Source organism: Fusarium fujikuroi, chromosome FFUJ_chr06 (genome assembly GCF_900079805.1).
Source record: "Fusarium fujikuroi IMI 58289 draft genome, chromosome FFUJ_chr06".
Lineage (NCBI taxonomy): Eukaryota > Fungi > Ascomycota > Sordariomycetes > Hypocreales > Nectriaceae > Fusarium > Fusarium fujikuroi.
The window spans coordinates 1,076,637-1,098,233 of record NC_036627.1 but is presented as its reverse complement, the minus strand read 5'-3'; the positions used below and the strand labels follow the sequence as shown (position 1 = coordinate 1,098,233).

The following is a 21,597-nucleotide window of genomic DNA, read 5'->3' as shown; positions in this document are numbered from 1 at the left end:
TTATCTGTAGCGTCTAGCGTGAATGGCATGCATCAGAGCCTCTCCCTCTCTAGCCTGTAGCCTCTACCCTCTCCAGCCAAGGTGAAGGAATCACATGTCTAGAACAGCTACGGATAGAGCTCCCCAACATTAATCTGTGCACTAATCCACAAATAGATCTCAGGTACAGGTACAGGTCAGACAATCACTGACATGTGAAGCAGACCAAGATCGAGAGCAAAGCCTAACGATCTAGATCAGGGACCAACTCGGCCAGCTCAACCTTGCTTGGATACGTTGGTTTGCGCGGCGCCTCCACATTCCCGGAGCCCAAAGACAGCCAGCCACATGGCATCGCTGACTCTGATACATAAAACGACCGGAGCAAAATGTGAAAAAAGGAGACGGGGAGGGGCTGACCTGGATGAGACGAGACTAGGGCTTGGCTGGGCTGGGCTGCAATGCGTTGCCAGCAAACCTCCCCTCTCACCTCTCACCTCTCACCTATGTCCTTTGTATGACTCCTTGAGATAGATTGCGCGGTGTGAGGTGTGCCTGTACTGTATGATGCGTTGTACAATGTACAGTATCCGTAAGCTCGGCTCCAATGTGGAGAAAGGAACAAGTCATTTTTGGGGTCGCGTACGGTGTTTTTGGTTAGCATTGACCCAGACATGAGTTAGCTGTCAGTGCCTAATCAACGCAAACATACCTACCTGTTGAGATAGAGCAAAAGGCGAGCAAAAGGAAACATCGATTTGCCACAAGGTGTAGCGTCTAGACTTTAGCAGCTGAGAGCTATTGATTTGAGTTGTAGAGGCGTGAGTGTGCCTGGGTGAGGGCTGGCAAGACGGCAAAGATTGACCCCAAGGCCCAATCAAAAGCTTCTAGATATCAGCCAGCTCGAAGCTAGAACGTTGAAGGGGCCGAACCGCAGTGGAGGTTGCCCTTGCAGTGGAAGACTGGATGCGTTCCGTGTGGTCCAGTGTCTGATGACTGCCAATCATGTAGATCAAGTGGCCAATATCGATGATGATCTGAGGCCAGGATGCGACCTTGACAAGCTTGACAATTCGACAATTCGACAACTGACAGCCAGGCACAGCTTTGAGGGATGTCAAACATGTCCTGAGGAATTCCATAAGGCTCCAGATTGTATCAAGCAAATTGTGATGGGGACAAAGATTGTCGTCGAAGTTTGACCAACCTCATCTTGCCCCAAAAGGCGCATAAATGGAATCTTTCGAAATTCTAGTTATGGGCTCCAACCATACGGTATCGATATTATGGACGTCAAACATCCTTTCTCCATAGGTACGAAACAGCTATTTGGCTGTAACACTACCGAAGGATCAAATCATCGACCCAACTAACCCTGTACAAAGGGTCTTCTGAACTTTGTCCGCCTGCATAGAATCATCAGCCAACCCCGTGCTGTGAAATCCCTTGCCCCTGTCTGTCTCGCACATCAGCCAAGAGAAGCATCGAGCAAGAACCTCCGAGGGATGGCCGCAGAGAGACCGCTGAAGTCTGCTAGAAACAAGAAAGTGTATCAGAGTCTTGCACTACTGAGATAGGTAGTTTAGTGACTCCATCCAGGATACAAAATTAATATATAGAGGTCCCTGCTAAAAGTTTTATCTCGACCTCTAGCTTATATAATAAGAGACCCTAATAAAGTCAGAAAAAGTAAAAATAGCAGTATAAGACTTCCTAACCTATAAACCTTCTATAACCTCTCTATAAGCTATTAACTAATTTTCTAAAGTTTCTAATAATCTAGTAGGTCTTTAGATTATAGCCTTAAATATAGATATTATAACTTAAGCTTTTATTATTTTCCTTAAGGTACCTTACTGTAATAAGACTTTTCTTAAAGTATTAGAAATTATAGAACTTTTAATTTATATAATTAACTAAATATATACTTATATAATTAACTTTAGGTTTAACCTTAATATTAAACTATTAATTTTAAAAGATAAATATCTTTAAGATAAGCTATAATTAAGGTAGCTAATAAAAGTAATAAAAAAAAATAAAAAGCTTATTATTAATAAAGTATAATATAATTACTTTAAATAAGAAAAAACCTATATTAATATTACTAATAAGCTTAATAAAGTAAAAATAATAATCTTTATATTAGCTATTTATTAAATATTAGTCTCTTTAGGATTTTAAAAGATAAAACTAATAAAAAAGCCAGGCTTAATAAAGTTAATAAAAGCTAAAAGACTTATTTAATATTTTACCTATTAAGATTAAACCCTAAAGGACTAAAAGTTAGTAATTTAATTAAATAAAACTGCTATAATTCTTTTATATCAGTAAGGAGGTTATTGCATATAGTAGAGATTAAATAAGCGGTTTCTATATAGCTATATTTATAAGCGATAAAAAGGTATAATAGAGTTTATATTTTAGGGATATTTTTTCTATAATAAAAAGGGACCTTATTACTATTAGGTTTTAAAGACTAAAAAGGAAAAGGTAGATTTTATATTTATCCTTAAGGAGCTTAACTATAAGCTTAAGCTAAAAAAGAAAGAAAAATAGGAGCTCTTAATAGTAATAAGAAAAATAAGTTTAAGAAATCTATTAGGCAAAAAGCTAGCTTAAAAGTAAAATAAAAAGACTAAAAAACTTATAAAGAAAGAAAGAAAGGAAGGTATTAACTAGTAGTAATATTAGCAGAAGATTTTAATTCTAAAATTACTTCCTTTTATATAAAAATATAAAAAAGAGAGACTTAATATAGTTATTTAGAAAGATAAGGTATTAATATATTTATATTATATATAGCAAAAGGTTTTTAACCTTACTGGCATATAGTAATTTCTTTAATATAAAAATAGCCTAGATTTAAATATAATTAAAGTAACCTAGCCTTATTTAAAGAGAGAAACTATAAAAAAAGGCATTCCTTAAAGTAAAAGTAAAGCTATTTATAAGTAAAAAGCAGTATAATTAGCAATACTATAAGAGTTAATTTAAGCTTAAATTAAATAGATATCTTATTATATAGAAAAAATTATTAAGTTAAAGAGAGAAAATAAATATAAGGAAAGCAGGAATTATTTAATATAAAATTAACCTTTTTAGAAGTATTACCTTACTTTTAATGGCACTAGCTGTTTTTAGCCTGGTTTAGCGTGGCCAGGGGTTAAGATAAAACTTTTGGCAGGGACTGTTAAACCCACTAAGATAAGAGGCAGTGCGTTATCTGATAAGGAACCTCATTTCCCTATAGAGAAGGTTATGTGACTAAATTACCCCGCTTTTCAAGTTAGCCAGAATAGCAAAAATAACCTCAATCAAGCACCAATTCAATCAGCGGTTCAACAATTAAGAGTCTCAGAGTCGTACACAACTGTACAGCTGTAACTACCAATAACGAGTCGCTAATCGACAAAACGAACCGCTTTCGAAAGAAACCAATAACATCTATCCAACATGCCTCCATCGACCGGAAAAGGATACCTTCTAAATGGACCCGCTGACTGGGACTCCTTTGAGCAATCATACATTATGAAAGTCTCCGCTGAACGCGTCTACGAACTGGGAAGGCTCAATACCCCTGCTCAGTTCATAGACAAAAGGATCACAGAGCCAAGGAGGCCTGAGTTCAGCGACTACCTCGCGCGAGAGCAAAACGAAGCTCGTTCCCGCTCCACGAATTCCTCTCAGTCTACAGTCAGATCGTCGGATCCAGCCACATCGTACGTCGAACTTGTGCCTGAGGATCAAGAGGCATACAAGGCATCGATGGCAATATATAAGAGCGATCTTGATAGATATAATAAGCAAGCGGATGGAATCAGGAATGTCCTTAATTGGATGATTGAAAAGATCAATCCACACTACGTCGAAACATGCTCCCCTGCGATGAACGAATCCACACAGCATGACAATATTTCGATGTTCTATACGAACCTGAAAGCTGCGTGTGGGATCGACGATGCGCTAAGGAGAAAACAAGCTCGAAAACAAGTATTTTGAGCTGCTAAAATTGGCTTCAAACAGTCGAACCAACTGGGAAGATTGGATTACCTCATGGGAAAAGGCAATGAGAATTGCAAAGCTCAGAGGGGTCGCAGAAGCACAACACTCAAATACATGGTTTGAGGATCTACAGCAGAATCTGGATGTTCAATTTAGGATATTCTTGCGAATTGAACAAGGACAGAATAAGGATGCAATTGAAGCAGGCACCTACCTTCCGCTAACTTTCTCTGCACAATTTCGCCAGGAAATTCAATCAATGAAGAGGAGAAGCGATCGCAATCCTAGAAATCAGGTGGCAAAAGGGAGCTTCAAAACCACGTTTCAAGACTCCTCCCCAGAAATAAGGAAGCGAAGCAGATCATCAACGGGAGAAACCAAGATAAGCCCAGGCAGAGAAGGATCAGCAAAACGACCTCGGGCTTCTATAGAGTTAGAATTGTGTATATTATGCGAGAAGAAGCACAAGAACGCCAACACGACATCTTGCTGGGTGGCGTTCCCTGAGAAGGCCCCAAAGAAATACCCTACATCACAACGTCAGCTTGATCTCTGGGAACAACGGCTTGAGGACAAGAAGGAAGTTCGAGAACTGTTTGAGAAACTCCAGCAGGAGAAACAAGACTCAAAAGAGAAGTCGGATTGACTATCGAGGTTTCAGCCAGTGATCTCAGAGAAGACAGCTGCATTCATGATAAAGAGCAGCGATTACCCGTTACAAACCTCGGCCATACTGGACTCAGGTACTACAATACATATCTTTTCAACAGTGCCAAAAGGTTCAAGAAACTAGGGATCGCAACAGCAGGGGATGGCGTCTTTGCAGGGTCAAGATGGCTACCAATCCTAGGATATGGGGAAGTACAACTAGAAGTATGCAACCTGGAAAATGAGCCTCAAAAGCTCGTTTTGAAGGGCGTTGCATACTGTCCAGAAATGGGCACTAACCTTATATCCCTGAGGAGGTTACGCCAAATTGGGTACTGGTGGGACCAGCGCAATAACTCAGATGTGATCAGACACATAGGTGGTCAGGCACTATGCAAATTAATGCTTAAACACGACCAATATGTAATGAGTTACATTCCCAAAACCGGGAAACAAGCCGCGTTTCCAACTAGGCACCTGCAATACAACTCATGGACTGCGAAAAAGCCAAACAACGCAAGGGCCATGACATGGCATCGCCGATTAGGACACCCAGGCCCTCGAAGTCTTGAACACCTTGTGAATCATACCATAGGAGCGAGAATCAAGGGACCGTCTACAATCGAATGTGACGTATGCGGATTGGGAAAGATGAAGAGGCAAGAGAGACGCGAACCTCGGATACGAAACTCGAATCCAGGAGAGAGAGTCTCAATTGACTTTCACGACTATCCTCCAGGATTACACCAGTACTCGTCATGCGGAATAATTACAGATCGTCAATCAGGTCTCTGTTGGGACTATTATTTCACCAATCGATATGATGAGAACCTTCTGTCAATGCTAAAACACTTTACCCAGATGCTTGAAACAATGTACAACATCAAACTACGAATCATCGAAACAGATAACGAGCTGCGAAAAGGCGGATTGACCCGCGCATGGCTCGAAAACAAGGGTATCCAAGTGGAAGAAAGTGCACCACGCACACAACAACAGAACGGCTCTGGCGAGCGTTCTGGGGGGGTATGAAAGAAAAAGTGCGGTTACTCATTATCGACAGCAAATTACCCTCTGGCCTATGGCCTGAAATTATGCGCACCGCAGTCTATCTCCTGAATCGAACCCCAAAACAAGGACTTCAATGGAAGACTCCGTACGAAAGCTTCTTTTCTGCGATTCAAAGCTCGCAAAACTACATCCAACCTCGTATTGGGCATATGAAAATGATTGGATGCAAAGCCTTTGCGATGACAAAGTCAGCTCAGCAGAAGGATAAACGCCTACAATCAAGAACAAACCCAAAAGCGTGGATCGGATACCTTGTGGGATATAACTCACAAAACATCTTTCGGATCTGGAACCCCCTGACTAATAAGATATATATCACTAGAGATGCTATCTTTAATGAGGAAGAATTCTTCAGCGCTAACGAGTTACAGGTGACAGAAACGATCGGGGAAGAAACCCTAGAAGAATTACAAGTGAGATTGCAATCACTTATGAACACTGAGCAAATCGATCAGGTCTTGGAACCTGTTCAGGGCCCAGACGAGCTTGAAAGCCAAGAATCGACTCTCGAAAATCTGATTGACGACTTGCCTACAGAAGAGGCAGAGCCAACAGAGGATCAAGAAGACGATGGTACAAAGTACACTCAAGCTCGATTCGAGCTCTTACCTACTCCTCCAGAAAGCCCATTTTCAAGCTTCTTAGCACAAATTGGAATACAGTCACCTGCAAGAAAAGAAGGACTTGACGTGGACCTGAAAATCCTCAATCAAGCCTTCAACGCCGGAACAATGGCTGTACCAATTGCAAAGCAAGAAGGAAAGCTGATAACAAAGGCAACGAGGAGCAGATACATCCGCGGAAGACTGAAGCCCAGATGGGAAGCGCAAAAGAGCCATATGAACCTCGTTCCAGACAAGGAGAGACTCCATCGGAGGAATCTGCCACCGGCTCCAAGCTCTTTTGGAAGTCTCACCGGTCACCGGTTCGAGGAGGAGTTCAAACAAGCGCAAAAGGACCATCTGGAGAGTCATAAGCAGATGCGATCATGGTCAGAGATTTCGAGGCTTGATCCCCGAATTGGAGACTCGCAAGTACTTGACTGTATGTGGGTCTTCACATATAAGTTTGACAAACATGGGTACCTGCGAAAATGCAAGGCAAGGCTTGTAGTTCGAGGAGACCAACAGTATAAGTCAAGCACAGATGATACATATGCTGCTACCCTTGCTGGAAAGTCATTCAGGACGCTTATAGCAATTGCTGCAAAATATGACCTAGAGCTCCTGCAGTACGATGCAGTGAATGCGTTTGTAAATGCAAAACTGCAAAGCAATGTATTCATGAAGCTGCCACCCGGTTACCGGAGTGGTGAGAAACAGGATCGAATACTGCTCCTACACAAAGCACTTTACGGTCTGCGCATCGCACCTCTTTTGTGGCAAATGGACCTCGGAGATACCCTCGAGGCTCAAGGCTGGAATCAAGTCCCAAATGAACCATGTTGCTATCGGAAGGAGAATATCCTTATGTTCTTCTACGTAGACGACATAGTATTTGCATATAAGAGAGAAGATGAGAAGAGTGCCTCTCAGGCTATTGAGCAACTCCAACGAAAGTATACACTTACTGGAGGAAAAGAGCTTCAATGGTTCCTTGGAATGGAAATCATTCGAGATCGAAGCTCAAGGCACATCTGGGTAACTCAAATCTCATACGTGGAAAAGATATGCGAACAGAGCACTTCAAAAACGCCAAACGCGTCTCCAATGTCAAAAGAAGAACTCCTCCCTAATGAAGGCACCGCCAGCTACAAGACAACTGCCTGGTATCGAAGGGCCATAGGGTCACTGCTCTACGCCAGTGTAATTACTCGGCCGGACATCGCATTTGCAGTATCAAGACTGGCACGTTTTATGACCAACCCAAGCGAAAAACATGTGGAGGCGGTGAATCGAGTTTTCAATTACCTAAACGACACTCGTTTCTATGCATTGGAGTTTGGTCCCGGAGAGGGGTTCGACGTTCACAGTGACGCATCTTTTGCAGACAATTCCCTAGACCGCAAAAGCTCTCAAGGCTATGCAATGAAACTCTTCGGAGGTCTAATAGGATGGCGAGCCAATAAACAAGACACTGTAACGACATCAACAACTGAAGCGGAGCTATTGGCACTCTCACAAGCAGCAAAGGAAGGTCTATTTCAGAAAAGGCTCCTCCAAGGACTACAACTCGAGCTGCCAATTGACCAAATGCACCTCGTCCTCTGCTCAAAAACTCGACAGATCGATCTCCAACTGTTTTGTGACAATAAACAAACGATCGGCCTCTTGAAGAATCCACTACAAAAATTAAAGACGAAACTGAAGCATGTGGATGTACACAACCATTGGCTGCGCGAACAACTAAAACAAAAGACCCTATCTCTTCAGTATAAACAAAGTTCAGAATTGATTGCAGACGGGATGACCAAAGCACTCCAGGGCCACTCACAAAAGGAAAGCTGCAAGCAATTTGGACTTGTGAATATTGAAGAGAAAATCCGAATGAGGAGAGAAAAGGTTACTGCGGAAAGAACGATTGAGGAAATCCTAGAGGAGTTGAAAATTTAGGAAAACAAGAGTCCTCTTAGGAAAATGAAGGTCCTTTTCGGGAAACGAAACTCATTTTCGGGAAACGACACTTCTTACAGAAGACTGACAGAGTAACCACAACGTCACAAATTTACCTTGAAGGAAATAGACTGTCTCAAGTTTTACAAAAATTCACAAGTTCACAAAGAAAGGAAATGAGAGGCATTTCCCCGAAAAGACGTTCAATTCATGAAATGCCCGAAGGCAATACCTACGGCGCCTAGCGCCGCGACGAAAACGAGCCCCGAAACACAAAAACGAAACGCTTAACCCAAGTTCACCCCCGCCTCGCGAAGGCGAATGTCGTGCTTATCAGGAAAGGTGTTGTCGGCGATACCATCGAGGATAACCTTAGCCGCAATGCGGCGCTTCTCCTTGATCTTCTGCTCGTCCTACAAAATCACCTAAGTCAGAAAGAGTCTCAAAAGTAGAAAACAAAGCGCCAGCTTACTTTTTCAAGGTCCTTGGTAGGACCGGGGTGGCGCGGCAGTAGTCGAGAAAGTAGAGAGCGACAGGCAAGGCAGGCTTGGGACTATACAAATAAGTTAGGAAAACGAGAGTCAAAACCAGGAAACAAGACTCGTACATCTTCTTGCAGGAGCCACCCTCAACGCAACGCTCGTAGCGACGTTGCCCAGGAACAGCATAACAAATCCCATCGCTGCGACCACCGGTCGCACTGTTCAAGCAAGGAAGGCAGGGCGGAAATCTCTCAACAGCATCGCTAGCACTAATTCGCAAGTCGTAACCTGAAAACAAAGCTCGAAAACTTACACTTGTTTTGCTGCGGCAGCAGCAGCCTTCTGCTTCTTCTCGCGGGCCTTACGGAGCTTGCGAGACGAGGGACCACGGCGACGACGACTAAATCAAATGTTTAGCACCTCGAAACCATGAAACGAACTGCGTTGATACTTACGGAGGTGCGTTTTCATCTCTCTCCTCCTCAGAGGACGAGGGAGGGTCGGAGAGCTCCGACGAACCTTCTGGATCGTCAGGCATCGCGAAACGGAGCACGGAGAAGAAAAAGCGACACGGGAGAATATATATCTGGAAATGCTGCTCAAAAGTCAGTAACGAGGCTCCTTTCAAAGAAAGCAAAATGGCGAAGCGCAAGCGCAGCGCGCGCGCAGATATCACATACCGATTGATGGTGGTGAAGCTTGAAGAGAAAAGAAGAGAAGGAAATTCACAACAAGAGATAAGATTCATTTCTACGAGCTGCATTTGCTTACTAAGGCAATGAATCATGGGGCAACAGTATGGTTATTATTCTCTGAGCTGCCAGTGCCAGACACCGCCAGCCTGAATCACCATCAAACCTCATTTTCAAAATTCTGGAAATTCATCTGGGAAACCTACCGACCAAGACTCAAAGTGGAATGACCGGCTACGAGTACAAGATAACGAAAGGACACCTCATTTTCTTAAAACGACTCTCATTTTCCTAAAACGAGTATCGTTTTCAGGAAGGGACCTTTGTTTTCCTCCAAAGACTACTCGTTTTCATTCTAATTAAACGCAACTTCAGATCAGCCAAATTTGGCAAATCTGGGGGGGTATGTTAAACCCACTAAGATAAGAGGCAGTGCGTTATCTGATAAGGAACCTCATTTCCCTATAGAGAAGGTTATGTGACTAAATTACCCCGCTTTTCAAGTTAGCCAGAATAGCAAAAATAACCTCAATCAAGCACCAATTCAATCAGCGGTTCAACAGGGACCTCCATAGACTCCTTGATAACGTTAATAAATGCTTGTTGATCGTATCGTCCGTGTCCCCGTTGTTGGTCTTCCCGCCGGTCCGGTCTCTGCCGCAACGCCCCGTCCCTTGGAAACAACAGAAGCAAATTCAAATACTAACAGGCGATTTTCGTCGGCTGAGACAGTGGAATGCTTGTAAATCATATCAGCAGCAGTGCACTAGCAATAGCCGTGATATCGCCACGAGCTGCAATCTACTCGTCGGAACGCAGCTAATAAGTCGCCTACCGCCGAACCATGGCTTGCTTGTTCTGTGTAAGACCGAAATATGACTGCAAGACACGGTCCATTTGGGGAAATACACTCCCGTTTCGGTAGGTCACCGATTCCATTTCTAGCCATTCCAGTTCACGGAGGAGGGAAGCACAGCATTCAGCATCCGATCCAATTCAGCCAAATTGGATATCCATCACAGGGGGTCACACCAGCTGCTTTGGAAGTTCAATGCGCTGCACTACAGGGGCCTGACGCTGTAAGGCGAGCTGCCAGGCGCCGCCACGACCCATCCCTACGGGAGACAAGAAAATCTGAGCCCTTTATCCTGAGTGACAAAAAAAAGTAATAAACACTCTGCTAAGCTCAGACTGAGCTCACTCAAATATTTTTATTCCTTAGAGTAGAGGTCCCAAGCTTTTTTGCTCTCAGCCAGGCCATTGGGCCCAATGGTGGCCTGCTACCACATCTAGCACATCCACTAGACAGCAACTTATTACCGGCAAGGCGACCCTCCCCACACCTTCCCTAGTCTTTTCACGGCACGCGCACCTCCTCCCCCCCTCCCCGGGCAGCAAGAACGGATACTTGAGGGGGGGGGGGCAGGTACCGACCCGAACTTGGCTTTGGCGCAGGAACGAATCATCAATGTCACCGTCTTTTCTCTAATTTGCTCTTACCTCGTTTTGACTCATTTTCATATTCCATATGAACGTGCCATCTCTCCACCTCCCAATTTATTGCTCCTCTCCAAATTCTATCTTATGTCAATTTCGATATTATTTAACAACACCCTTTGTTTGCGCTACCTCAGCTTATCATCGCACAGCGCAAACAATACGTAGCCCTCCTACTCCCGCTACAACCTTCAAGATAAAGGGTCCTGTGCCTTGCGCTTGGCGGGTCCCATTTGCGTCATACCTAGATCTCGAACTCGCCCAACATCCCTTGAATTAGGACTCGGATTTGGTCTCACCTTCCCTCTCGAGTCAGCAAACAGGAAAAAGACAATCACAACATAAACCAATTCCTCTCACTTCGCCTTCCTCGACTTTTCCCAACCTCGAATTTCATTTCATCTCGACGACTTTAACGACCAGGAACGACTTGCATCAGCACCAAGTTTCAGGAAATCGACTAGAACAACTTCAAACGCCCTATGCCTTCCTAACGAAAAAGCGATCCCACACACACTTCCTCCGATTTATTCCACGCTCCACAGTGGCAGACCTTCTGCACGCCTTCCATGATCATGGCGGCGAGGTTCACGCCCGAGGCTTTTCTGCCATCGGGCGCCTACGACTCTGATGTTGTTCTTTCCCTGAATAACCATCTCCCTTATCGCAATACGTCCAGTATTCCGTCTCCGCCCAACTCGTATCCTCGAGCTGGAACCCTTCGTCATCAATATCCACAACACTATCTAAACCCATGTCAAACGCAAAACCAAGATTATAGCCAGAGTCAATTTCAGCGCGGCCGAATACCCCCCGCGAGCACCCTGCCACTTCAGCACAAAGATTCATCTCCTCTGTCACTAGAGTCTTTAAGGGCAGCTCAATCTGTTCCGCCTAGTTATCGACCATTTCCTCAGCAGACCGAATCTTTCGACACTTTCGACGCTCGTCCCGCGACTGTATCTCCCATTCACGGAGGTCCGCCTCCCGTTCCAGAATTCCGCTTTCCGGCATCATCTACAGCTCCTCTGCCAAACGTTTCTTCGTCTTCCGGACTCGTTGGTGCATCCCTCTCAAGATCCGTTTCGGCAGACGCAGTGGCTGCCTCTCAATCATCAGTGCACGTGGTTCAACGCCTCGTGCAGCAGAACCAATTGATCCGTGAAGCCTGGGAAGCGGAGCGGAACCATCTCGAAGCTAATCGGCGACGAGCTGAAGAGGTCTATCAAGAAGAGCGGATCATCATGGATGAGGTCCGGGATAGCTGGGAGGCCGAGAAGGAGGGCATGGCTCGAGAAATCGAAGAACTCAAAGAACGCGTCCATCGACTTGAAGGAGAGAACAGTGCGCTCAAGGCTGTCACAGCGCAGAGCATCCAGGTTACGGGCGTGGTATCGCCACTCGCGAGTCAGCGTGGCGGAAGCGGTGAGGGCTCCATGGACAGTTTCTACTTCCAAGCTCCACCAGGACGACTCGCGTCAAGGGGACAAAATCCCACCATCCCAACTGGTCTGTCCATGTCTGATGCGTCATCTCTTCCACCTGGTCTTGATGGAGCATCTCGTCGACCTCATTATTTCCAGTCAAGCAGCGCTCGAGTATCTCCCACAACACAACCCGAATCATCACCTTTTGTCCCCCTTGACCCCAGGATGCAGACACAGAACCCAGTGGCTAAGGACTTCTTGTCGTCCCCTACAGAGGACGTGGCCACTCCTGTTCCAGTCATTGATGTTCAAGAAATCGACCCTAAGTTGGAAGGTATCCCACTCAAGGCCACTGCGGTCCAGAAGCCCACATTCGCCGCCGGTGCATCTCCTCCCGAAAACCCAGCATCTCCTGTAGCATCCCCTCCTGGTCCCGCTGCTCGAAGCCCAGAGCAGTCTCGACGCCCCACGAATCCCCGCGCCTCTTCCAAGGAATACACATTGCAAGCTCTCTCTGCTGTAGAGTCTCGACGCCTAACAATGCATGCCGGCCATACACCCAATCATTCCCTGTCCTTGTTCCCTAAAGTCAATCCGACTGATCCAGGTTCCATCATTGGCGAGGGCGCCACACCTACTGTCGAGACTGTCATCAATCTGGATGCAGCTGTGATCGCGGAAGAGGAGAAGAATGACAGCCTATCGGTACCTGTGCAATCTGATAGGCGCGATTCCAAGGTGTCTTTTATATCTGTTACAGAAGAGCTTGACCCAAACGCACCAGATGTCATGATGGAACCTAGTGGCGGCGACAAAGCTCTCAAGGGACCTTTGATGTTAAGAAACATGCCGGCCAAAGATGAGCTCTTTTTTGAAAAATTGCACGAAGCACTGGAGCCTATAAGCCAGGGGCAAAATGCTCTCCCAGCTGTGATGCAAGGCCACGGGCTGGGATCTATTGCTGGTCCATCTGACCCCAACGCTCCCACGCATATGTCTAAACAGGCTGGTCCAGTCGGCGGGGATGGACCTGCTGACGCCCAACGAGATGCCGATGATAGTGACGGCGAAGGCAGTGGTAAGGCTATCGAAATCGACGTTCCTTTAAAGTTGAAGAGCACGTCCAACTTTGGTGCCCCTTTTGGTGCCATGTAGGACGGCATCCAAGGAACCACAAGTTATCGAGCCCGCAGCTCGAGCTTGTGCAACCAGGTTCCACCGTCTTCGCCGGAGGATTTGGAGCGTTCTCAAGCATCCACTTGACGTCTTACTCACGATGATGAAATGTTTTAGCGTTAAATGCCTACTGAGCGGTCTTGAACGCACGTCACGATTTATACGTCTGTCGAATTTGCGAACTGTCTTTCACCTCGGGTTGAGTTTTCATTCAGGGTCAACGGGAAGCAAGCGCACATGCGGTTTTATGGGACAAGGGATAAAAAAGGATGCACACTTATAGAACAGGAGTATAGGGGGACTGGTCATTATACCTTTTGCGTTTTGTTTTATTGGGAATCGCAGATTCTACAACATTATTGTCGCATTGGCGGTAAACAGTGACGCGATCATGAGCTTATGACAGGAGGACAGGCTCACTTGGAATTATTTTGCGCAAGTTGGAACATTGGTGGAGGTCTGCGTTTGAATACCCTGAATGATAGGAGGTTGGTATCGGAATCGGATGAAGGACTAGGGCGAAAATGGGGAAATGGGAGTAGTCTGGAGCAAGGCTTCATCTTTCGGGTTTCGCGGAACAACGTGAAGGTTTGGGTCGTAGCAAAGGGAGTCAAGGATACATTCATCAGTAGATATCAAGGAAATTGCCTGTGGGCAATAAGGAACTGTTTTTTTCATCGATCCAGTATCTCTGTCTGCTGTGGCTGGTTTTTCGCGATCTTTGACAGGCTCTTTCATTCAAAGCCTTGTCCAATGTTCCTATCTTCTGAGTCAAGACACACACGGTACCGGGCGATAAGTTGCACATCAATCATACATTGATAATGTGACAGTCATCGGACTGACAAGTTCAAGTAAGTACTGGGTTGATACGCGAGCCGGTTGACATGCCGCAAGGGGCTGAAGGAGAAACTTGATGCAACGGAAAAGCTTAGGACCTCTATCCTATAAATGACAAAAAGACATCAGTTAATTTAGTATGGTTTAGTATGGATTGGTATAAGTTTAGGGGAGATTAGATCAGGTATTTTTGACTTCAGTTCAACGTCACAGGTTTTCTGGCTCCCTCGTTTTGTCATCATGGGGTCTTAGACAAGACACTAGCCAGACTGAAATAAATAAACTATAACTTACAAAGATGCCTGCAGATGATCCCAACTTGTGAAAGTTCCCCTAGGAGAAGATCTTCTTATACCAGGGTATGTTTGCTGCTAATTGTAAGCTTAGTTTACTATAGTGGTAGAAATGGATTTACCAGCAATAGTGTCTTCGACTGTCTTCTGGTAGATGAATCGTGTCATTTGTTCGTGAGAAGGGAATCGGCCACCTTGTTGAGTCAAGTGGTGGTGGGAGACACTTGGGCGGGCGCCTCTTTTGAAGCAGTTTGAAGAGAGGACGGATTAAACGAGAGATCATCCTGAAATAAACAAGACTAATAATCGGGAGTCTTTACTGATCAATGAGCGACTGATTCTTGATGATGATCTTGATGGTGCTGGTTCGAGTGTTGATTTGGAGTTGAGATGAGACTGGGTTTCGCGAAATACACCGACCGTCATTATGCCATTTTAACTTCCTAAAATCAGAAGTTAATTTGTCCAACTTGCCTTCTGTGGAAATCCTAAGCCTCTAAGGTAGGTAGGCGCATATAAACCCGCGGCTTCCGTATATTCATGCTGGAAGTGAAAGAATCCACACTGTCTGAATACAATCGCTACCATAGAAGATCTTAACATTCGAACACCGTCAACGCCTATTCTCCTGATATAGTGATTCCCAGTCCATACTTTCATGACCATCTGCATCTCCTGCCCACAAGTCTAGTTTCAGATTCGCCCCATTAGACACCCATGGTGAAATCGTGCTCGATACCAGGTGTCACACTGGCCATAAACTAGAAAAAAATGTTAGGAAACGGAGAATAAATATACGCAGCATGGAGAGACTTGCCTTGAGGAATACAACTAGGTACTGATCCACTCGGATAGCAACCTCTTGATCATCGATCTCGGTCTCCTGGACCTCCTCCCACTCATCCTTGTCCGCTGCCTCTTGAGCGCCCTTGACATCCAACTTCCCAATTTCGTCTACCAGGCCTTCCATTCCAGACGGTGTCTGGCTGTTGCCAGCACGGAGCTTCTCGCGACGCAGACGAAGAGCTGCATCGGCACGGTCGAGTAGAGTCTTCATGACTGAGGCGTGCTTGCAAGGATGCACAGAGGCCATCTTGATGTTGTTGGCGAAGAAGGGGAAGTCCTCAAGCGTCACTGTCTTGTCTTTGTAGTCGCCTACGATGTCCTCTGTCATGTCGTTAGGGGGCAGTGGCTGACCGCTGGCAAGATAGCCTGAGAGATACAGACGGGGTGTTCGGTAGTAGGGGGAGTACATGATGTAAAGAGTGTATGTACGGTGAGCGCTGCTAGTTATTAGTAGATCTTCATAGAATGCGAACTTTGTAGCAAACCTGTTCTTGGAATCAGCGCCAGAGTCGCGAATGATAGCCTCATCGTCGTCTTCATCCTCCATGTCAGGGATTTCGTCATCATCCTCGACAACCTCTCGATCACCGACATTTCCGGAGTCATCCACCGTCCTCACCTCCTTGACCTTCAACGGCTGGGAACTAGCCAGACCACCGGTCCTCAACCAACCATCCTCATCGTCGCCAGTAGCTCCCTTGAAGTCTTCGCCATCGTTGACGAGAGCTTCCTCATGGCCTGCGTCGCCAGCAAAGTCATCGTTTAGGCGTCGATGACAAGGAACGTTGCGTGTGACGAGGAACTGCTTTCCTGGAGGTAGATGGCTTACTCGCTGCTCGGGAGAGTCGGCATCACCCCAAGACCAGGTCGGGAACTTATACACGAGGTAGTCGCCCGCAGCGAGGAACTCTTCTGGGGTGATTTGGCCGGTCTGGCGGAAGGTTGACTTGTGAGAGACGGGAGTATAACGATCCCGTAGGGTGTTGACTGTGGAGTAGATGTAGTTCATGATGACTTCGTTTCGTTTCGATTCGCTTGTTCGATAGATATGATGCCTGTTGATGTTCAAGGAGTCGGAAAGATAAGCTTGTCGTAGTTTGGACTCAGACGCTGTATCGCTGAAATAATGCGGGGTTGAGATTCTGTATAAGCTTGGTGGTAAAGGGATACAAAGGAGTCGAAGTTCCAAAGAATAAGAAAGGCTTTAGAAAACTTTGTCGTTTCTCCGTCACGTCTGCCTGAAAAGAGAGGGGGGAAGACTGATAAAGAAAGACAAATAAATATGTTATAGTGCCTGAGTAATAGGCTTCACTGGTGAGGCGATCACATGGAGATGTACGGATATGCCTGGACCCCTCATTGGCCGTGACGTGGGACAGCCACTCAGAGATGGGGGAGCTTGACTGAAGCGGGTACGGAGCTGGGCTTATCTTATCAGCATGCACGTCATCTTCCAGAAGCTTTGCTCACGTGTATACCATGAGCCTCCCTGGGGCAGATGAGAGTCAGTCTGGTGCTTGGATCACAAGGACAAGAGAAGCAGAATTAGCCATGGTCAGTGAATTTGCATAAAGTGTTCAAGTGCTCTATTCGGGATATCGTGGTATCTTTTCTTCTTCAGATGTTTTGTTAGAAATACATGTCTACAAGCCCAAGTCCAATAGGAGGTAAAGTACTCATTGCTCTTCCTGAGCCTCTTCCTCTTCCTCTTCCTTCTTCTTCTTCTTCTTCTTCTTCTGCTCTTCGCGCTCTTTCTTTTTCTCCAATAGCTTCTTCAGCTTCTTCGATGAGTTGAATACGCCATTCGTGCCAGCTCCGCATGCAGCGCATGTCGGGTCTCTTCTGTATCTCTTAAGAGCACATGGCTCGCAAAAGTAGTGTCCGCACCTCGTCTGAATCGGTTCCCTATATGGTCCCTCGCAAATAATACATGCAAAAGGGATCTTTTCAAGCATAGCAATCTCGTCTGCGTCGTCTGTGTTCTCAACCTTCTTGTCGCGGTTGGCGCTCGCAACAACGGTACCGCCTAGGTTCTGCTTCCCCTTGGTAACTTCTTCCCACTCTTTATCAAGTTGCCAGCCTTGCTTCACATCGTCACGTATGTGGGCAAATACGCAAGATTCTCCAAAACCACACCAAGCGGTCTTCTTGTAATCCTTGCAAACGTCTGGCTTGAAGTCCATAACTGTGATGGTACGGACATTTGAGGAGGCCTTGACAGGACCTTTCGCTCTGTTGGGCGCATCGGGGTTCTTCTGGATGAAAGTAGTCTGGTTTGCGAGTCCTTTGTATGTTCCATCTGGCTGCGAGTCTTTTGTGGCAATCCTTGTTGAGCCTAGGAGGTTCTTCGCTGATAGCGCATCCTGAGAGTCTTCATCGTACCAGTTGCTATGTTTTGTCGCGTCATTGGTACTTGTAATGGGTACATTGCGGTCTGCTGTATAAACTGTCGCCTGAAGATCCGTCTTCCCTGTTGCCAAGTCTTTTGAGGATGCTGTGACGGTGGCAGTCTTCTTGCGCCGCTTAACGCGCTGTCCCGACTCGTCTTCTGACGATGAGTAGTCGCTATCGTCGCTGTCGGCGGGAGGTGGCGTCGCTGGTCGTTTGCGTAGGTTTGCTTTGCCCTTTGCGCCTCGCTTCTTGAATACCGGGGCAGACGCTTGTGGTTCTGTTGTTGAATCAGCCATCTTTGTGGTTCTCGGTGGTCAATTTAGAAGTGACGGGGGTGGATTTTAAATGCGACTGTTACAGATTGGAAATCAAAGTTTCTCGATTCTAGGCTGGATGGATCTAGAAATGATCATGTGACTGCGCGTAGCGTTGGTGTCAGGAGGTGTGAGCCAGTCAAACTTGAATGACGGCATTTGGCAATTGTCAAGTTTTTCTCATTGAGATCGATATGATGTCTTAATCAGATCTCTATTATCTCATTGTACTTCAATGACGCTATTTTGGTGGGAAAGGAATTCATCCGCACTGAGACCAAATCCATCTTTGGGCCAGCTTCAGCACGAGGATATGATCTATCAATCGACAGTGGCACCTTAAACTGGGGCGCTTCCTTTGTATATATAAGTCCCCCTTGCGGCTTCCTTGGGCATTTTTGAATGACCATAACTTCAGGAAAGCTTCCTATAATATCACAAACGCCATATATACCGTCTCTGGCCATCATCCAGGATGACCATCTCGCCATGACCCGATAAATAAATGCTCAACCAGGATAATCGGGTCTCCTTTATCATGAGCGTGCTCTTGAGGCAACCATCCAAAGCTATCCTTTGGCAGGATAAGCACATCACCAATCAATCGAGGTTCTTCGAGTCTATCTAATTCATTCCCAGTATGTTCCACGCCCATGGACTCCTTGAAGTAGTCCATGAGAACTTTTGTGAAAGCAAAAGGTCCAGTAGTGGACATCACATCTTCGAAAGAAACTGCCTCTCCAGGCTGCTTGGACTCTAGAAGTTTCTTGAGATCCCCTGCCACTTGGCTCACAAGCGTCTTGATGGCAGGATGGTTTGGCTTGGCTAACACCGAATATTGGCATAACTGCACAGAGTATGGGGAGCCAGGCCAGATGGGCTGTTTGTGATGGTCATTCTCTATCCCAACGACCAGACTCACTGAGCCTTGAAACTGTTTCGGGATCCATTTCGATACTGGCTGATGGGGGTATACGTCGATATCAGCCCAGACACCACCCTCGCGCAGCAGTATCAGGTACCTCAAGAAATCTGCTTTGAGAATTGGGTCTTGCAGGCTTGTAAAGACGTCTGATATGTTGGCATCAAATCGGTCGCGAACATAAGCGTCATTATTGGCATCAGTAATGCGCTCATACCGCCAGTCAGGATTGACTACACGCCATTGGTGTGGAAAGCCAACAGTTCTATCAGTCGGGTTTTCTGAATCGTCTTTCCAACTTTGCCATATCTTATGTGGAAAAGGTTCCTGTTGCAGAGTGACAGGAGCCGTAGGCAATGGTGCCTCTTCAGATAAGCTACTTGCTATCGTGTGTATTAGCAAGCAATCCAAGCTGAGGGTTTGCGAACAACTAACGCCTTATCCTGCCACTATATGCGTAGTTGACAGTCAAGAAGATGACGATCACGGTGGCTATTGAGGCACTGTAGACATACTTTCGGTGCGCAAAAGCCGGTGACAACATCGTGGCCAGACCGACTACTCTGAGTTAAAGGGAATTGAAGTGATAAGAATGCGATCAGCTTCAGGTAGAATTACAATAAGACAATTTCAGCCCTGTCACGATTAGCCGCAGCGACTAATGATGGACCCCTGAATCGGTGTGGGGCCGAGTCCCGTGTCGGGATACAACTTCTTGCAGCCAATTATCGATCCTCTGTTGCCGCCCGGTATAGGAAACTATTTAACCACAACTGTCTTCAACCAACACACCAGTAAGAGTTCACGATATGGTCTCATGTGGAATCTACAACCAACACAACTTCAGCCCTCGTTAGAGATGCCCCCAGAATCAAGCGATGATCGGGACAATTCCTTGGGACGATAACTGCTGGCTCAGCCAGCGAGCGTCTGTTTCTGTACGGCCATTGTTCTTAGACCAACGGCTTCGTGCAGCTTCTGATACATTCCCTGGAACTGCCAAGTTTGGTGCAACCAACAGTTCCCAAAGACGAATTGTTGCATGAGTCTAATCTCTGGTCTGTTGGGTCGCTCTTCAGTCCTCCGTCCTTTCTACTGAGCTTTCCCTCAAAACTCTGTGCTTCTTTTTTCCTTCATGATACACACACCTCTCTGTGCTGTTGTGCAGGTCAACTATCAGGATGAAAAGGTTCATCCTTTCTCTCCTATTTCTTTCCTTCTCGCAGTTATGTTTCGCCGCCAGCAAGTGTTACTATCCCAACGGCCTCGAAGCCGAAGACCATCCTTGTGATCCCAGTGCAAAGCAGAGAGTCTGTTGTTCTGGGGGCCTAGGAACAGTATGCCTGTCGAACAAATTATGCATGGGGGGCAATGGAAATACGGTGCGAGGTTCATGTACGGATAAGAATTGGAATTCGCCTGAGTGTGCAATGTTCTGCCTGGGTTGGTGAGGATCATACAAAAGATATTGCACAGTTATACTTACTCTTCCCAGGCGCTGATACAGGAGGGACTGACCTGATCTCATGCTCCAACGTTACAAACAGTGACACATCATATTGCTGTGACCACAACACCAACTGTTGCAATAGTGGCGTCGGCAGATTCAATGTACTCCCATCTGACCCCGAAGTTTGGGCAACGTGGAACCGAAAGGCGACTCGATATGACGTTGTTGGTACAATGTTTAGTGGCCAGTCCACGACCGAAACCACATCGGCAACAACGGACGTCACGTCTTCTACGACATCTGCTTCTTCTTCTTCCACTACGACAAGCGACGCATCCATACCGTCCAGTTCTGTGTCCGATACACCAGAGCCATCCGAAGCACCCGCAGGGCTTTCTACCGGTGCAAAGGCGGGAATTGGAGCTGGTGTTGGTGTCGGAGCTATCATGGCTGTGGCTGTTATATATCTCTTTTGGAAGATGCGCAGGAACGAAAAGGCTGCTAAACAGGGCGAGCAACAACAAACTTCGAACAGCAACCCGATGACGGATGCTTGGCAACAATCTCAGTACGTGTATGCTTCGAAAGGCTATCAGTATCAACCTCCACACCCGCAAGAGCTATCTGGGACTCCGGTACAGGGCTTTAATGGGCCTGCTGAGTTGCCAGCACATAATTGACGCCCATGTACTTTTTTGTCTCGCCTCCAGGTTGATGGGAGTTCCGGGGGGTGCCATTTATATAGCATTAGATTACGCTTGAAGCATTAAATATATAGCATAATATCATTAGAGTTGACATTGATGATGTTCCTGGCAGACCTTGTTGAGATTGGTAATTCGCCTAATGCCTTGCAAGCTGTGCGAAGAGCAAGTGAATTGGGGGCTACCTATCTTAACTTCGAACCTAGATAATATCGCATGAGCATTCCTCGAGAAAAATTCACATTCTGTGAGTAGGGTCTTTGCATGACCGTGGATTTTATGGCACTTGGACCCTGATCTTCAGACGA

The 21,597-nt window shown here is 46.1% G+C and overlaps 7 protein-coding genes; 3 read left to right on the top strand and 4 right to left on the bottom strand.

The window, feature by feature from the left end:
- Window positions 1–3,435: 3,435 nt before the first annotated feature.
- FFUJ_05678 (probable retrotransposon HobS hobase) lies at window positions 3,436–8,255 on the top strand (the record flags this gene model as incomplete). XM_023578916.1 has 4 exons in its annotated part: window positions 3,436–3,926; window positions 4,006–4,523; window positions 4,646–5,658; window positions 5,784–8,255. 4 exons carry the CDS (start codon window positions 3,436–3,438, stop codon window positions 8,253–8,255), a joined length of 4,494 nt encoding a protein of 1,497 aa, XP_023432883.1.
- A 287-nt stretch (window positions 8,256–8,542) lies between these two features.
- FFUJ_05677 (uncharacterized protein) lies at window positions 8,543–9,275 on the bottom strand (the record flags this gene model as incomplete). XM_023578915.1 has 5 exons in its annotated part: window positions 8,543–8,668; window positions 8,751–8,808; window positions 8,863–9,000; window positions 9,051–9,137; window positions 9,193–9,275. The coding sequence occupies 5 exons, from the start codon at window positions 9,273–9,275 to the stop codon at window positions 8,543–8,545; spliced, it is 492 nt and encodes a 163-aa protein (XP_023432816.1).
- Window positions 9,276–11,501: 2,226 nt separating this feature from the next.
- FFUJ_05676 (uncharacterized protein) lies at window positions 11,502–13,508 on the top strand (the record flags this gene model as incomplete). Its single annotated transcript, XM_023578914.1, has 1 exon — window positions 11,502–13,508. The coding sequence occupies one exon, from the start codon at window positions 11,502–11,504 to the stop codon at window positions 13,506–13,508; it is 2,007 nt and encodes a 668-aa protein (XP_023431845.1).
- Window positions 13,509–15,369: 1,861 nt separating this feature from the next.
- On the bottom strand, window positions 15,370–16,517 carry FFUJ_05675 (related to autophagocytosis protein; the record flags this gene model as incomplete). XM_023578913.1 has 3 exons in its annotated part: window positions 15,370–15,423; window positions 15,492–15,945; window positions 15,994–16,517. The coding sequence occupies 3 exons, from the start codon at window positions 16,515–16,517 to the stop codon at window positions 15,370–15,372; spliced, it is 1,032 nt and encodes a 343-aa protein (XP_023431844.1).
- A 667-nt stretch (window positions 16,518–17,184) lies between these two features.
- On the bottom strand, window positions 17,185–18,195 carry FFUJ_05674 (related to N.crassa uvs2 protein; the record flags this gene model as incomplete). Its single annotated transcript, XM_023578912.1, has 1 exon — window positions 17,185–18,195. The coding sequence occupies one exon, from the start codon at window positions 18,193–18,195 to the stop codon at window positions 17,185–17,187; it is 1,011 nt and encodes a 336-aa protein (XP_023431843.1).
- Window positions 18,196–18,679: 484 nt separating this feature from the next.
- Window positions 18,680–19,679, bottom strand: FFUJ_05673 (related to alpha-1,6-mannosyltransferase HOC1; the record flags this gene model as incomplete). XM_023578911.1 has 2 exons in its annotated part: window positions 18,680–19,518; window positions 19,571–19,679. 2 exons carry the CDS (start codon window positions 19,677–19,679, stop codon window positions 18,680–18,682), a joined length of 948 nt encoding a protein of 315 aa, XP_023431842.1.
- An 886-nt stretch (window positions 19,680–20,565) lies between these two features.
- On the top strand, window positions 20,566–21,265 carry FFUJ_05672 (uncharacterized protein; the record flags this gene model as incomplete). XM_023578910.1 has 2 exons in its annotated part: window positions 20,566–20,578; window positions 20,631–21,265. 2 exons carry the CDS (start codon window positions 20,566–20,568, stop codon window positions 21,263–21,265), a joined length of 648 nt encoding a protein of 215 aa, XP_023432815.1.
- Between the last annotated feature and the right edge of the window lie 332 nt (window positions 21,266–21,597).